The sequence below is a fragment of the Aulonocara sp. 'chitande type north' Nkhata Bay genome, linkage group LG8 (assembly GCF_057382095.1).
Source record: "Aulonocara sp. 'chitande type north' Nkhata Bay isolate Kocher_YH1m ecotype deep benthic linkage group LG8, A_spYH_male_GT1.1, whole genome shotgun sequence".
NCBI lineage: Eukaryota > Metazoa > Chordata > Actinopteri > Cichliformes > Cichlidae > Aulonocara > Aulonocara sp. 'chitande type north' Nkhata Bay.
Window position 1 is genome coordinate 14,006,811 of NC_141351.1, and position 17,415 is coordinate 14,024,225.

At 41.5% G+C, this 17,415-nt stretch overlaps 1 protein-coding gene across 6 annotated transcripts in view; it reads right to left on the minus strand.

Moving 5' to 3' along the window:
• Positions 1 to 187: 187 nt before the first annotated feature.
• The window catches only part of dnmbp (dynamin binding protein), a 48,698-nt gene continuing 31,470 nt past the window's right edge, over positions 188 to 17,415 (minus strand). For 2 of the 6 annotated variants that reach the window (XM_086303690.1, XM_086303688.1), the window contains exons 4-16: positions 7,566 to 7,777; positions 7,237 to 7,336; positions 6,776 to 6,923; positions 5,376 to 5,393; positions 4,112 to 4,311; positions 3,803 to 3,933; positions 3,596 to 3,700; positions 3,286 to 3,414; positions 2,860 to 3,195; positions 2,450 to 2,641; positions 2,155 to 2,353; positions 1,401 to 2,068; positions 197 to 1,226 (exon numbers count right to left, since the gene is read on the minus strand). In XM_086303690.1, coding sequence (XP_086159816.1) covers positions 1,041 to 1,226; positions 1,401 to 2,068; positions 2,155 to 2,353; positions 2,450 to 2,641; positions 2,860 to 3,195; positions 3,286 to 3,414; positions 3,596 to 3,700; positions 3,803 to 3,933; positions 4,112 to 4,311; positions 5,376 to 5,393; positions 6,776 to 6,923; positions 7,237 to 7,336; positions 7,566 to 7,777 — 2,624 coding nt within the window. In that variant the 3' untranslated portion in view covers positions 197 to 1,040. Of the gene's footprint in view, positions 1,227 to 1,400; positions 2,069 to 2,154; positions 2,354 to 2,449; positions 2,642 to 2,859; positions 3,196 to 3,285; positions 3,415 to 3,595; positions 3,701 to 3,802; positions 3,934 to 4,111; positions 4,312 to 5,375; positions 5,394 to 6,775; positions 6,924 to 7,236; positions 7,337 to 7,565; positions 7,778 to 17,415 lie in introns of all 6 variants that reach the window. The other 4 variants (XM_086303685.1, XM_086303686.1, XM_086303691.1 and 1 more) reach the window with 4 other exon arrangements.

Here is a 17,415-nt window from a genome sequence, read left to right on the forward strand (position 1 = left end):
ATCAAAGTTATTCTTATTATTAGTTCATTTAGTTTAGTCAAAAAGTTTGAGATGATCTGAATTTTACTCATTTTGACTCATCCATAGCTTTATAAGGATAAAAAAAACATTTTTGAACTGTGCTGTTTTTGTGTGTGTTGTGTTCGTGTGCCTGTGGGAACGTAGCACAGATTACAACACTGTAACTCCACTGTTTACTAACCCCACTATGCCTAAGCTGAGCAGAAAAAAAACCCAACAAACACTGTCAACAGTTTTTTCAGCTAGTTTCTTTTTTATTCAGTGATCACTTTACAGTGGGTACAATACCATCTCAATATACAGCATCATATATCCTATAAAATACATGGGAAGCATTTAGAGAAGGGTCCAATCAGACTGCAAGTCTCCCTCTCCCTGTTCTCTTAAAGAACCAGTTTACAGGGAGTCAATTCACCCAAAAGTTAAAAGGAGTGCTTGTAAACTATATGACGAATGTTGATTTCAGTCCAACACCCCAAAATCCTGCCGATGGCTCTGCAGACACTTCAAACTTTGCCTCAAACACTGATTATTCAACTGAATGTTATAAATTCATCTCATAGTTACCACTACAGTGGTGGAACAAACCACATGCAGGAAAAAAAAGAAAAAAAGGAGTTAACACAGTGTCAGGTCAGTCTGTCCACATACCACTCAATGCTTTAAGAGTCAGTCTGAACCAAAAACATTCACAGTTTCATTGCAATCTCCCAATGAGCTGATCCTAAAGACTGTTCTCTTAACTGAAACCCCAAAAAAGAAATATGGCAAGTTTGTTCCAATTCACAGGTTTTTTCCCCCCACAGGAAACTAAGTGGGGCTTGGGGAGCGTGCAGTTTCTCAGCAAGTAAAAATAATAATAATAAAAAAAGAAAAAGTCTATAAACATAGACTTTCAGGGGCGGTTTGCAGCACTGCTCAGACAACACTTCACTTTCTTGTCTCTTTGTTCTGTCTTTGCTCACAGAGTTAAACCTTCTTAATGCCTCTTAAAGTTCAGTCTCCCCCGCAACATTTGTTCATGTATATTCAGATTTGCGTATATAGTTGGAAGGCACATATCCTCGCCGACCGCCCGCCTCCCCCAGCCACCATTCGCTGTTGCCGTTCATGTCCTTGAAGTCGAGAATTCGCAGTTGCTCATTGGCTGAGATGCTCAGTTCATTGGCGCAACGGGCGGTGAAGGAGTAGAGGGCATAGTAGATCTGAAATGAACACGTCAGAGATGTCTTTAGTGTTTTTGGTCACTAGGGGGAGCAGATCTTTCCAATACAACTGGAATATTTGCTTATTTACACACCCAGTAACGCCTGAATGAAGTTGACTCTTTTGGCATCATAAATCCATTTATAGAGACATTTGAGCAAATAAAATCTTACCTGATGTCCGTCCACTTCACTCTCCTGTTCTGGTTCTGGCTCTGGCTCTGGCTCGATGTACTCCTCTCTGGAATAAACAGGTTTCTTCTGATTGCTGCTGTCTCCGTTTCTCCACTGATATGAACTGTAGCTTTTGTCTGTGTGTCCATACTGCTGCGAGTGATTGTCACGTTGCGAAGAATAAGAGTCTGTCTCAGAGAGGTCCGACATCTCCTTGTGTCCGCTTGAACTTCCGTAACTCGTGTCGTACGAGTCTCTGTGACTGCCCGAGTGCCGGTAAGAAGGCTCTACGTCTCTGTGACTGGAGGTATTTCGGTGCGTTTGATCTGAAAACTCCTTGCGGTTTGAGGGGTTTCGGGGTGAAGAGTTCATGGAGTTGCTCTGACTGGCAGAGTCGGGGTGCGGTACGTCTTTCTGGTGACTCCTACGAGATGAGGCAGAGTCCCGCGACGGCTGTGGGGATGAATGGCTCTGGGATTGCGTAAAGCTGACAGTGGCTGTTTCCTGGTTAAAGGTCAGCGTGCTGTTGCTGTTCTGGCGGGAGAAAACAGGGGAGGAGCCACCGTAGCCCGACTCATTGGACGACTGGCTCTCGATGGAGACGTCTGAATGGCTCCTTCGAGGATTGTAGGGTTTGAGGAAGGAGCTGTATACGAAACCCGTGCCGACTGGAAAACAAGAATATCAAGATTATATTGCTGCAACATTTGGCTGAAGAGTATATCAATTAAAGTAGACAAAAAATAAACACTACCTCCATTATCAATTAGCCAGCGGTTCTGGCTTCCCATGGGGTCCTGCTGTTTGATTACACCCACAAGGTCTCCCTCTTGTATAGAGACATCCAGATCCTGCGCAGCATTAAAATTCCTATCTGCCTGGTAAAGTTTCTCAGGGCCAAAGCGCACCAGAAGTTCTGCACGGTGCTCGTCTGTCTGCGGGACGTGGCTGGGCTAAAGGATGCCAAAGACATTCGTTTAGATCATTGGCAAAACTCCTTTGTTGTTTTGTTTGAATAAGAAATGAAATGTCATCACAATTCTACTCACAGGTCCCTGGACTTGCTTTTTAGAAGTCTGCTTCTCCAGAGTTTTCTTCTCAAAGGGCTTTTTTGTGGCGGCGGAGGCCGGAGGCAGGTTCTCTGGGCAGAAGCTAAAGCTCTGAAGAAGCTGGAGGACTTGACTGTGCTCTTCTTGAAACTGTGAAATCAGGTTGCTCCCCGTGCCAACTTTGTTAGAAAACTGGACATAAAGGTAAAGAAAAAAAATCAGAGTTAAAAAAAATATATATAATTACACACTCACACTGCATTTAGACGGCCTGATCATAGTCCTGAGCCACAGCCACCTACATCTAAATCTTTTAAACAGTATTTTTACATTAAAGATACCCAAACGTATTTTTATTAAGAAAAAGTCAGATTTATGCTCCTCCCACACTGTCATAAACAAACACTCACAACCTGTAGGAGTGGCTTCAGCTCTCCCAGCGTCGTCTTCATGAAGTCCTTCTGGGCTTGAGCGAAAGCCCTCACGCAGCCTGTAAAAAGCTCTTCTGCCACGCCGTGGAACTTCGGTAGCTCGTCCAGAAGTTGGGCGTTGAGCGCTTCGTAAGTATTGCGTGTCACCTGCAGCTCTTCCTGGGTGCGTCTGTCTTTAAAGCGATCGGCGCGCTCCTTGCAGTTGTCGTAGTCCAGCAGCTTATCGAAGCGCTTCTGGATGAGTTTGTGGGGCCCGGCAAACATGAGGAGGAGCTGGGTGAGCGGGTTGATGACTAAGGCCTCTGTGCGCTCCTTCTGCTCGACAGATGATGCGGGCAGATAAGGCATCATCAGAGGTTGTGCTTTCACAGTGTAAGTAACGGTAAGGAGAAGAAGAGCACTTACAAATTCTGTAAACTTTTTGTCGCTGATGTAGCGGTGAGCTCTCTGAAATCGGTCGGGATCCAGCACACTGCGCTCCGTGTAGATGTCACAGAAACTGATGGCTGCCAGGACCTTCACAGATGCTGATTCCTGATGACAGGTGCATTTTCACAGTTATTATACAGTATATGAAAAGAAAAGATATGCAGGAGTTGAATTTTACTATCAAAATGTCTTAGGTAATATGTCAAACACTATGCACTACCAATCATTTTAAAGACTGCCAAAATAAATAAAAGCTTCAGCTACTATTAAGATAATGAACTCCTACCCTGATATGCTGCAGGTACAGGGAAATATCTCTGATGAAAGACTTGATCAGTCTCTCTTGCAGCCTGAACCTTTTTTCAGCTTCATCAAACGCTTCATCTTTAATCTGGGGAAAAACACAGAACATCAGATCAAGCATTTTTCAGACAAGCGCGCTTTCATCTGCAACATTCTCTCCAAACACTTCCACCGATGGCGGGAAATATACCTGCGGTGAAATTCCTGTGAGTTGCTTCAGGTGGCTGCTGACGCGGTTCGACTTCTTGATAATCGAGTGCATGCTCAGCTTGGAGATCTTGTCGATGAACGTGTCTTCGTCCCCTTTCCTGTACTTCACCACTGTGGACAGCAGAGGGAAAACTTGAGCCGTCAAACCAGCCCTGACCGCATATTTAAGAACCCGACAAGCACAACTCAAGCACAGACTAAACAAACTGACACCTGTCACTACATTTTGAGCTTGCTGGAAATACGCGAGGGCAAAATGTGGATTTTAATTAACACCCGGATGCTTTACCGAGATCTTTTCGGCGCTTGTACTCGTTGATGTTTACATTGATGTCCTTGACGGCCTGCACGGCCTTAGTGAGCTGGGCCCGGTCATGGTGACTCTCCGGGGTGGCCCCGAGCAACTCCGTCAGCAGCAGCGGGTAACGCATCACTCGCTGCACCGGCTTAATCAAGAATGAGCCCAGGTTGATATAATTCGTTTTACCCCTGAAAGGAGGGCAGAGACAACAAGCAGCATTTGGGTAAGAGGAAAATGAGAACATGTTACACTTCAGCACATAAGCCACAGCTTCCTCCCATGTACATGTCTCAGCATGATGGCGATCATGTGGATAGCACTATCCAATGACGTGGAACCATCACCACATATACATAGACTCTGATGATGGCAGGTATCATAGCAGGGGAGGCAGAGGAAAAAAATTACTTAGCTTTAATGCAATCTACAGGACTAATGTTTGACACAAGTAAACATGAATGAATGAAATAAGACAGTGAAAACAATATAACCATTTAATTTGGTTGTTTTCAGCTGGAACTACATTTTTCTGAATATCAGCTTTAATTTATAGGTGAGGTTCACCAAATTTCACAAGTTTATGACACTGAATACAGCCTGATTCTGTCCAGACCAGCAGGCCATAAATATACTTCAAGTGTTTTGTCAAAAAATATAAGACTATGCTGCAATTTTAGTCCAGGAGATGGCATTAGATGAGCATAGAAGTTTATTTCCACCACTGAAAATACTTTTTTTTAACCAGGTAGAGCCTAAAATTTCAAGTTATCTCAAAATTTCAACCTAATAATTCACTTTTTTAAGTTATTTTGTTATTTTCTCAGAAATTTGCATAGGAGTTGAAATTTTGAGATAATAACCCAAAGTCTTCAGTAGTGGAGCCAAGCTTCCACAATTAGTTCATTTTTTAATCGAACTCTTTCATCCAACCACCAGGAAAGAAGAGGATTAAAAAAGACACTGAAATAAACATTTGTCTGCATAGCAACAGTAAACAAAACACATGCGCATGCAAAACACAAACAACGCAATATTTTCCATTTTCCAGCTAAATCCAGAAAAGGAAAATGGAAATAATTAAAAAGGAGAGATGGTTTTAAAGTCCTCCACACTCATTTTTTAGCCATCGCACGTTGTAAAACACACACATGCACAAACACGGATCACTTTTAATAGGTTAGTTAGCGACAGTCATGCTGTCAAAATGATTCTCATGCTGGAAATCATGACAATACTCGTTATGGAGACTTACCACTCGAGATAAATGGCCCTGTTGAAGGATAAATGGGAAGAAATAGAGAAATGACAGGAACAAGGTTTACACCGTGAGCTTGAGCCTGAACTTTCAGGAATGTTAAAATCTTAAACCATAGAGTTCACTTTTGTATTTTGGATACTGGTCTATACATATTATACATATATTTGGTATATTGTAGCTTATATTTGTAAATCCTGGCATTTAAGCATAATGTCTTTTTAATCCCACTATGGGCCCTGGACCGTCCATAGTTTCGTCTCTGTTCACTTCCACGGGGTTGAGACGACAATAAAGCTCTCTTTGACTTTGTCTTACGATCTGACTAAAAACTAAAGGGCGAATCGAAACGAATGAGACTTTGAAGCCAGCTCCACCCGCCGTTGTTATGGTTTTGTTTGGTAGATTCTCTTTGAAACCTGGACGGATGCCCAGGCTGGCAGTAAAACTTCAGCGCAATCAACAACCACTGGCAGTTTCTGGAACGGGCCAGCACACGTGACCTTTTCAAAGCCTTGTATGTTGCAACATATTTAAAAAGAGTGCTAACACCATGAGGAGGCTACCAAAAACGGACACTAGCAACCTGTTGTCAACAAGGAATTAGCAGCGAGCATAGTTGAGCTGTACAATGTCCTCTTTCCTTTTGTTTTCTAAACACAGCCTCCTTTCCCCCCCTTTAACATCTTCCGTTCTAACACAACCTGTGTTTATCTTTAACTTTAGAGCGATAACCACACATAACAGAAACGCGCCAGTGTAAACTCAAGTATCTGAGTCACTTATGCTGAAACTGGACAGGTGAGACCAGGTAGGACACATTTCTGAACTGCTTCACATAACTCAAGTCTACAGACATACAGAGCACACTCCCTTCAGCAGTGACTAAAAACGAGACGTCTCTCTCGTCTTCACTGATTAAACAGCTGTTTAGTTTGCAAATGTACCAGAAAATGAACTTCACTTCCATAACTCGCCTACACGCTGCAGTTCAAAGTTCAGAAATCGCTTCCACAAGCTATGAAGTAACAGGAAAATTTCAACGTACACTATACAAAAATTCATTACATAGTATATTTAGTATTCTTCTTCAGCTTTTCAGCTATAAAACTCATTTAAATCCAAGTACGATGACCCAGTGACATTATGAAAATGTTTTAATCATTTTTCCACCTTTTGAACTCGCTCGGCAAACACTGAACACTGAACCCACTCTTGCCTTTGTGTTTTCATGCTCACACAGCATGCATGTTTTCAGTCACTCCCATGCAAACATGGCTGAAATCTCAACTTAAAGAGCAAACCTTTAAAGGGTGCTTTGTGTGTGTGTGTGTGTGTGTGTGTGTGTGTGTGTGTGTGTGTGTGTGTGTGTGTGTGTGTGTGTGTGTGAGACTCACCTCAGTCTCTTTAGACACTCCAACACGTGGTGTTGGATGCTGTCATCTTTCTCGTAGGTCTCCAGCAAAGAGATGGCATCATCGTGATTTTGGCAGTAGAGCTTGTAAACCTCCTCCAATTCTACCTTGAAGTCCAGGAATACCTTACCTGAGAGGGAATGGTACAGAAATGCAACGTGTTCATTATAAAAAGCAAAGTGTGCAGGAAGAGGTCCATTCATTAAAAGAAAAAAAATTAAATACACAAAGATTTCCTGTAAAAAACATAATTCTTCTTAAAAATCGCACGCGCACATTCACAGATGACCTCCTTGATGGCAGATTGATTTTTAAGTGTATTCAGAGGCTCATTCGGTCAGTAAAATTCAACTAGGTGACAGATTTGGATGAACTAAAGCAGAAAAGTACAAAGCATAACATGGAAAAGAAGTATTGCTTTTCTTAAATATCAGGCTGTTTACCTATGGAGTCAGTCTCGTGCAGTGAATTCAACAGCCGCTGTGACAGGTCAATCACTGAGCTGATGTTGCCAAAGAGCCCCTCGTAATCCACATTCTTCACCTTTGGGAAGACAGAACGTGTTAAAATAAGCAAAAATTATTGGTTTTTTAATTGAATATGGCGCCACATATCAGCTATATGCCATTATTCCTGTATGTATTTATCCATTTGTCAAATTTTCCAATGCTTCTGCACCAACTGTCCCACACACAGCTGCTTTATCTTGTATTTGCTAAACTCCCTTTTTGTCCTAACGTGGCTGGAAACACAATGTTTATCATCCTTTTACCTGCTTCTGCTGCAGAGGCTCAATGATCTCCTCGACACACATTTGAAGATCTTTGATGTAGTCCCTCTCTGTCTGCAGCAGCTCCTCGATGACCTTTGACCTCTTTTCTAGCATCCTGGTCTCTGGATCCTCAGACCCCGTGCTGGTGCTGGGCGTCGCGGAGACAGGGGCGGACTCCAGAGTTTTAGGTTCAGACGGCAAAAGCGTCATCTCTGCAAAAACAGGAAAGCGTTCGAACATTTTACATCAGTGTTTTACGTTTTTGTCAGAATAATTGTTTAAAATCTAGTTCTTGCAGTTTTTTGTTAAGAGGTGAATTTCCTCTCTAGTTTATCACTTGCTGCTCTCGCCAAGGTGACAGTAAGCAGAGTCAAGAGAAGAAGTTTCCCATCCCACGTCTCCTCTCATTTGTAACCAAACACGCTCTTGCCCAGCCACCCGGTCTGCCCGCTGCTCTTCGTTGCCTAGCTTTTGATCAATGTCTCCGCTATCGCTCACGGAGGCCTGATCTCTTCGGGAGCCCTGAACTGGAGGGAAAGCCTTGTTTACGCGCCGCTGCTTTTTATGAATGGACATAAAACTGGAGTGGACTCGGGCCTTTTGTGTGCAGGACAATAGCTTGCAACAGCAACTACAGACACACAGGCTCTATGGACTTTAAAGATGAGACAGTTAGAGAGGGGAAGAGAGGATGAAAAGATAACAGAACTGGTGGGTGATGAGAACTGGATCCATCTGTGTCACACATGTACGCTGAACCCACTGCAGGTGGAACACACATGCAAATCCTTCAATACCACAGAGCAAAAAATAAACGACGCTGCAAGTCCAAGGTCCACTTAGAGAAAAAAAAGTGTTAGTGTATGAGCACCGAAATTATTCATCATGCATTTAAACAATTTAGCCATTAATGTATCATCTGATATTAGAACAGTAAGGGATGCAAATATTCCTATTTGCAGTGTGGCAAATAAAACGATTAAACAGCATCAAATTAAGGCATATATTACATATTAGATGTTTACATTAGTGCAAATGCACATAAAGATTTATTTGTTCCATCTTTTTGGTTTTAATTGAACCATAACTCATAAAATCGTGGTGATCGTGGCTCAAGAGTTGGGAGTTAGCCTTGTAATCGGAAGGTTGCCGGTTCGAGCCCCGGCTTGGACAGTCTCGGTCGTTGTGTCCTTGGGCAAGACACTTCACCCGTTGCCTACTGGTGGTGGTCAGAGGGCCCGGTGGCGCCAGTGTCCGGCAGCCTCGCCTCTGTCAGTGTGCCCCAGGGTGGCTGTGGCTACAATGTAGCTTGCCATCACCAGTGTGTGAATGCGTGTGTGAATGGGTGGATGACTGGTTGTGTAAAGCGCTTTGGGGTCCTTAGGGACTAGTAAAGTGCTATATAAATACAGGCCATTTACCATTTACCAAAATCTCCCTGTTTCTCTCTCTTCTGTACTATCCGTTGACCCTGCTGGGACTTTAGTTTTACTCTCCCCTCTAGGTATTGGCTCAAGAAGAGGAAACACTGAGTAGATCCAGCGTGTGGCGTGTTGGACCGACCGACGGGGTGACGTCACCCTGCCTCCACTGACAGATGCTGTCGGAGGCTAATGAAGTTAACTCTGCTTACCCTCATGTTCCCCAGTGCAGCAGTACGCCACACAAACACACATTCAGACCACAACAAAGTCACAGCCTTGCGTCACATCCCTAACGGGACTAGAATATCTAAACTAGCTTCATGTTAAAGGAGTGTTGAAGACGAATTTAAAGACTCTAGAAAACCTTTTAAAAAACAAACAAAAAAGCCCAACAAAAACTGGATGAATCCACACTTTGTAACTGCAGTGTGTGTTTGTGTGCGCATTCCTCGCCCTCCTCCTCACTCTCCTCACGTGACGGGGCTAAAGCTCAACTCAAAGGAGCTTTTCTCACCACTCGCACCCATGTGTCTCCCCACCCACGAGAAAGTAGTTCACCAATTAGTTTTTGAAAGTCACACGGTGACACAGAGGAAAAACAAAAGGCTCCCGCTTTAATTGGAAGCAATCGGCTCATTCCCACATTTGATCCCGCTCACACAAACGCGGCGATGGCGCATGCTCCACTTCACATGTTTTTCCGTACGCTTCTGACTCGCGAGGCCGCCAGACCGGATTTTGACCCACTTGTGTGGAATTTTATTTTTCTTTGTTGTGTAAAATAATGCAAAGAGGGTTTATTGTAGGCCTGCTTTAATGGCTGCGAATACGAGCCCAGAAACAGGTCGAGAACAAGTCACTTAGCAGTAAACTCAGCCAACAGGAAACACCCTTACAACAATAATTCCATATCTCTGTATGGAATGAGACACCTGTGACTACTGCCAATAATCAGGCCGATCCCTCAGCACAAACAGTAAATGTTATAAGTAATGAGCTTTCTCAATGATCTGAAGCCAGATGAGTTCTGTAAACTAGTTCTTTTTAATATAAAAAGGTCTAATTTTGTTCATTTTAAACACCATTGATTGCTAACCAGTAAACATTTAAAATACACAGTGCCTGCTAAAGTTTAGGAGACTGGGAGGGGGGTTTCTATGAATTACATTCAAACACTGACCCAGTTACATTAAAAACAAACAAAGACTTCCTATTAAAGCCCTATCCAGGATAACTAATATGGGACATAATTAAAAATAAATCTTTTTTACTAAATGTCCTATAGAAATACTTCAGAATCTGCTGATTTTGGAGCAAAAACTGCCATATTTCTGCACCTTTAATAAAAAAGAAGTCCTATATACAGAAAGACGACTGTAAAAACATGACAAGAACCGGTCAGGGCTTCTTTTGAGGACAACAAATGATAAATAATCCATGACATCCTGATACTAAATGTTATTTCCACAGTCAGGGCTCACAAAGGCATGGTGTCACTATTTGTGATCAACAGGCTTCAACAGGTGAAATTGGAACAGGTGGAGAGAAGGGTTGAGAATAAAAAGTTTTCCTTCAGTTTCATGCTGGGATGGTTCTGGGATTTACTGAGTAAACTTTCATGGAAATTCAGTGACAAACCTCCGCCTTATGAATCACATTCAGTACTGAGCTTATAGATAAAAGCACAAATCCTCAGCAGGGAGTATACGTCAATCAGCAGCACTATCAAGTGATGTAAGACAGACACAGCTCTTGCTAAACTGCGCTGTCAACCTTCTGTCATCCGGGGTGACTCACACATACTTGTTATGTGAGCGATACAGTCACAGCTGATACATTAGAACGGGCCACCATGAGTTCAGATATCAGACAGAACAAACAAACAGCAACTCTGTCAGAATTCCTGGGTTATGGATGCACAAAAAACAGATTTGACTGGAGAAAATTCCCAAGTAGGCTAAATATTAAATGCATAAAAGAAATAGATTTAATTTCACAGCCCTTTATCAAAGCTTTACATATTCCCTATGTCTCTCCAAAGCAAGGTGTTTTTACCAAGGGGAAAAAAAGGGGAGAGAAGACAAGATGTTGAGGCTTCACCCACCTGCTGTGTGCAACTTCCTCCAAAACCGCTCCAAAAACAAGCACACGCCCCTTCACGCATAGCGCTTCAAACAATGCTACCCATTCTAAGATAGACCATTGTCAATCTGAAGTCCAGCTCCCGAGGCTTGTGGAGGACGTGCAGGTCCATTCCAGAGCTCCAATTACCATGAGAAAGGATGGGAGCCCACCATCGTTACACACAAGCATGCACACACCAGGGAGGACGGTAAAACCCGGAGCTGGACTGTGCCTGCTTGTTGTTCAGGTGTCCTGCATTAACTAAATTCTGACCTAAATCCATGCTGCATACAGTGTGCATCAGTGTTATCCTAGAAAACTAACTGTTTGCCGCAGAATGGCTGTAAGTATACTTTTATTTTGGCTCTATTAATATATAATCTGCTTGGGATCATTATGTTGTGCAGATTTGGAAAGGTTTGCTATGAGCTGCTGTGTGAGCACAGATCTATCTTGGCTAAAATCATCTGTCACTGTGTCATGCTCAACCTTATACGCCGAATGCAAAAGCTGATTTCTCTATTGAATGTACTGATGCTATTTAAGTCTATATGTGGGAATGTGTGTATGAATGGGTGGATGACTGGATATGTAAAGCGCTTTGGGGTCCTTAGGGACTAGTAAAGCGCTATATAAATACAGGTAAAAAAATAAAAATAAAATAATAATAATAATAATAATTTATGTCAAATACGCTGTTTTGATAGAGGAAAATCAAATTCCTTCTCATATATTACTTCCTCTTGATCCCAAATACAGTGCAGACAGAAGCATCTCCGCTAAATATGTGATTCTAAATGTATTTCACCTCATGTAAGGCACATGAGGTGTCCTTAATGTAATAAAATGTGCTGTATAAATAATAAAAAATCCATGCCACTTCTTGGATTCTTCACACAGCTTTCTTGATGGAAAAACACTTTTGATTTACTGCACCACATGAGCTCACATGTGGCTACAGCACCAGTTGTGAAAGAGATTGGGAGAAGTCCAGTTTCTGGAAGTGTAGTCCACTCCCGAGATTAATCTAGTTCACGTTTCCCAATGTGCTGACATCTTTCTGGGGTCCTCCTGTGCCAGCCTGAATTTTATCAAAATTAGGAAGCTGAGATTAAGCATCTACTCTCTAAATCATCTTTCTATTAAACTTGCATTTAAGTATATGTTTGGTTGGTTTTTACCCTTTGAGGATTTTATAGATTATATAAAAGTCAACGAAATTCTTTCCTTTTAAGAACTTCTGTGCGTTTATGATGTGTGACTTTGTTTCACAAACACAGCCAAGAACACTCGTCCCGCTCTCTGCTGCACTAATAGCTGTGCAAAGTCGAAAGTTTGCCCTGCACAGGCCGCTCTAAGGTCAGACACAATCAGTGCTGTGTGCTGTGCTTCAAAGTTCACCACGCAGTGCACGGTTGCCATAGCAACAAGAATAGCAGGGGCTCCCCCCCTTCCTCATATCAAACAAAGTTTTAAAAAGGCGGCAGTGCTTTTTTACTCGAATGCTCACACGGGCAAGTCTGCGAGTGTGTGATGGGACATGCAGCTGCTTGAGCACAAGCTCACTATAAAATGCCAACACTTGCAACAGCTTTTAAACTTCACAAGCCTTGACTTGTGATTACTGGATGCAATAAAAAAAAAGAGGTGACACCGGTTTGTGTCAACTTCTTCAATTTTTCTCAGACCTTCATTGAGACAGCACACAGCTTACTGAAAAAGATTAGGGTTTTCTTTATTAGTCCGAGTTGTGCAACTATTCAAAACAACGACCTGCTCATGCATGCAAATGCACAAGAAAAGCCAATATGCTAGATTTTCACACGTTGCGTATGACCAGCTGTTGTCCCAGGTAGAAGGTCAGTTAAAAATGGAGAGGAAAAAAAGGAGTTTACTCAGTGACATACCATCCTGTTTATCTTTTTTAGGTTCAAATGTCAGAAGGGTCACATTCCTGCTCCTGGAAAACTCTCACAGCAACCTGTCTACCACGGCTGGCTTCAAATCTCATATAAGAAAAGCAGGCCGTGTGCTGATATGGGATTTAATTCTGTCCTTATTGCTCGTTCTTGGACGCCGAGTGATATAACCCAACTTGTTAACAAAAAGGACCAAGTGTACGAACAGCTACAGCATTTCTCTAGCTCATGGGGTAATTAAACAACATGAGGCTACAGTTTAATTAACATACTGAAATAAAAAAAAAAGCTGGTACAATGTATACCAAATAGGGCCAAGAGTCTGATCCCTCGTTTCTTTTAAGTTTCTCAGCTCCCCTGATTTTTGTAAGGAACAATATGCAATTACTTCAAGAGAACTTGAGTTTTGCAAATGTGCAGGAAGTAAAAGCATTAAGTGGGGATCTATTCAACCACAAATGCAGTACAGTCTTCAGCCTTACTGAAAGGAAGAAGACAATGAGTCTTTTTGGGCTTCACAGTCACCTGCTCATGCATGCAAATGCATTTAAAAAAAACCCCATTATGCTATATTTTCACACTCATGTATACTTTGAGAGCTATGGCCCAAGAACTAGTGCTCTTCATGGAAAAATAAATGCAGTGTGATCAGAGTGTGAGAACGGTTTTCAGAGTTTGGGATGACGAAACCTGTGGGTTTATCCCTTTGCTAATTTTTAGACATGTAATAACAAAGACCTTGCTTGGGGCATCGTCGGTTTTCCCACAGCTAAAGAAAAATATGTTGTACACTTGCAATGAATGTCTAAACGCTGCAGATAGTAATCTTCATGCTTCCTAAAGAGCAGCTAAGCTTGTACGCTTCAGGTAGTCATAATAGTTTTGAGCTCCATCCATCCGCTTCTCCTTTTCAGGGTCCCGGGAGCCTATCCCAGCTATCATAAAACATGCACACTCCACACAGAAAGACCCCGGCCTGATGATGGAATTGAACTCAGGACCTTCTTGCTGTGCGGTTAACAGGTTAACATCCAGATTAATGTCCAAGTCTGACAAAACTCATGATATATATCATGAAGATGGCCAGATTCAAAAAGCTTCATTCTTGAGTCCAAAAAGAGAGATTGTACTCATATGAATGACATTTTTCATTATGTTGCATCACAATAAACTTGACCTCGGACTACCATCCTTGAGTCCAAATGGCTGTTTGTTCAAAATTACAAGAAGTGCCCTCCACAACTCCAACACATATGCACACATTCAACCAAAAACATTAAGACATAATGCCACAGACGAAGTCTTGAAAATACAGCCAATGTTGCAACATAAAATATTTAATGTAATGTCTTTGGTGAATGAATTAAATATCTGGAATTTGCATCTACGTGAAGACTGACAACTATATAAGCCTGATGAATAAACTTGTACTTGTCAGGAGGACAACTAGTCCTAAAAGTGGGAAGTCCACCAGGTCAAAAACAAATATGCTGCATCTTTTCCCACAGTGTGACGTCAAATAAACAGATAACATCCGTCTTGATTCATGCAGGTACCAGCAGTGTCATCTAACACCAAAATAAAGCACGTAGAGATCTGAATGCTGTAGTTGCTGTGGCACCATCAATCTTTCAAACTCTTTGGAAAAGTTGGTACATTTAAAATTCGAAATAAAACACCTTAAATAATACATCGCTTAGCATTTTCATAGTAGTGGATAAAAAGCTATGTAAATGAAAAATGGCTTCAGATGAGATGGAAAAGCTAAACTATCACAAAATCTAGATGAAACTAGCATGATTATCAAATGGTTTAAGAAAGCCCGATGACATAATTCAAAAACAAAATCTTTAAGACGCCAGGATGGACCAAGTATAAAAATGGACACACCATACGAGCGTGGTTACTGGTGACTCATGCACACTTGAGTAAGCTGACTTAATTTTTTGCCGACTGACTTTTTTTTTTTGCTTGCCAGCATTGAGATAAGACGTCTTTACAGCATAGCTGTCAGACGATGTGAGATTTCCTGTCTTAACTCCTTGCTCCCCTACCCGAGCTCCCTCCCCACTGCCCACCAATAGCAGAGACTGTTCAAGGATTACAGTGGACAACACAGCATATGTTGCCAGATCATAGATGGATGACGACACATTACTCACACACAGGCAATAAAAAACTGCGTATACAGCAGATTATATTTGTTAGAAGTTCAAAAATGGGATCATAAAGCCACCACTACAATTTAATTGCTTCATTAGGCTCGTTTGTGCATTAAATTGGCTCAACTGTTAAGATATGTCTTCCTTCAAGAATAATTTTGCCAGTTGTTTTACCCTCCTATTTAAAGTAAGGAAGCCTGTAACAGAAGCAATCACGGACAAAAAAAAAACAAGCTAATTTTTCATTTTGTAATTTTTATAGTTCAACTCAATAGGGTTGTTTTTTTTTGTTTTTTTAGGAAGCTGTTTAATAATGCTGGACTACAAAGAATAGAAGCTCTTGTCTATGTGTAAGGTTCATCTCAAAAAGCCTTAACCAACACCTCAATGTCACAGCGTAAGCCCAGTAAAGGAGATGGACTAATGTTTTTAGCCCTTCAATCAAATGCTTTACTCAGGACAAACCCCTGACAGGGCTGAAACAGTGTAACAAGATTAACGGATGACACTGCTGAGGCAAGTGGTGCGCGTGTGTGTTTTCAAAAATGCAATTATTTCTTTAATAAGCCTCCAGGGTCTTTCTAGCACACATGCACGCACACACATGCACGCATGAACTCAGAGTATCAGTCTAGTCCTGCAGAGAAGGAGTCAGGGCAGTGCCGGCCACTGCCTGGCACCAGACAGACCCCCGCCATCCACTCACCATGCTGACGCTAGGGATTAATACTTGGACTGCCGAAATGTGCGGTGGGGGCTGATGTGGACTCTGTGTGTCTGAGTGTGAGTGTTTCTAGGTGACTGGGGGAGGGGTCATGGGGCGCCACCTGCTTCATCTCAGACAAAACAAAGTGAGTCAAAGTAGTGCTCTCCCTCACTTACATTTACCATGAAAACCCCCCACAAAAGAATCCCACACATCCAAGTTTTATGTAGTTTTTGGAACTTAATATTAATAACTTAGTAACAAAGTAGCCAAAGAAATTTGTGTGTTGAATTCTTGTCTTTTAGTCATTAAAAATGTACGTGACCATTCCCATTAACTAATGTATACTATGAGTTTTTAGAGTCAATACTTTTAATGCAAAGATTCATCTTTCATTCATTCAGGTACTGAATTTTATACATGTAAGAGAATTAATTTTAAGGGGGTTAACCCTTCTTTATAACCCCAAAATGAGGTTCTTGAAATGCCAATATTGTTTTTAATGATTGATATTGTTTTCCTTCTTTTACTAAAACTCAGGTATCGTGACCATTTACAAATACTATCCAGTTATAAAAGCTGCTCTATTGTTCACTCAAAAACAATTTTTGAGTGATTTTGTTTTTTGTTGCATTTGGCTCAAATGTAAAATTATGGTAGGAAGTTTACATAGAGTCATGAGAATGTCATGGTAAATTTAGGCTTTTCGATATTAATTACTGTTAATTTAATTAACTGTTTTTCAAAGATATACATACAGGCTCATATATATGGCTCATATATATACACACATACCTCGACTAATTTTTGGTTAAGTTAACTTAGCAGAAATGGAAGTTCATTTAAATTGGTTGACTTCCTGGCTTTAAATGTAATTTAATTTCTTGTCTTTTAGTCATTACCACCATTACCACCTTGGAAAAAGAACAGTTCAAAAATAATATTAAAAGAACGATAAGTGTAGGTGAACTTCTGCCCAAAACTGTATATGTATAAATTTAGAAAAGATTTTTGTACAAAACAGAACAAATTCTGTCAGAATCAGAGCCACTTTAGGCAACAACCTTTTTAAGTGGGGAATTAACTGTAAGCCAGGCTCATTAAAACAATTAAGTCGACAAAATCTTGACCTTTCAGTCATGCAAGAACTGAGCAGACGAGTTACGTGTGCACACCATCAGTGAGTGGAGAGCATGAACACAAACAGGAAACACAAATGAGGAGAGCCAACAAGAGCCAAGTAAAGAACCTACAAAACCCGTTCTGCAGTTTCTTATGACTACAAAAACATGACAGCTCACTTTCATCTGAGATAGGTGATACTGAGACACACACACCACTTTCAGCACTCACTCTTAAATGAGGTAGGAGGTGAGTGTGACTAGTCAGCACTCTGAGGCCCCCCAACATTGATTAGAAAAGCACCTCTAGAGGTCACAAATGACAAGTGAGGACTGTCAACCTCTTAAGCCTGTTTTACCCACAATAACTGTGACTGAGGCCTTCATGGCCTAT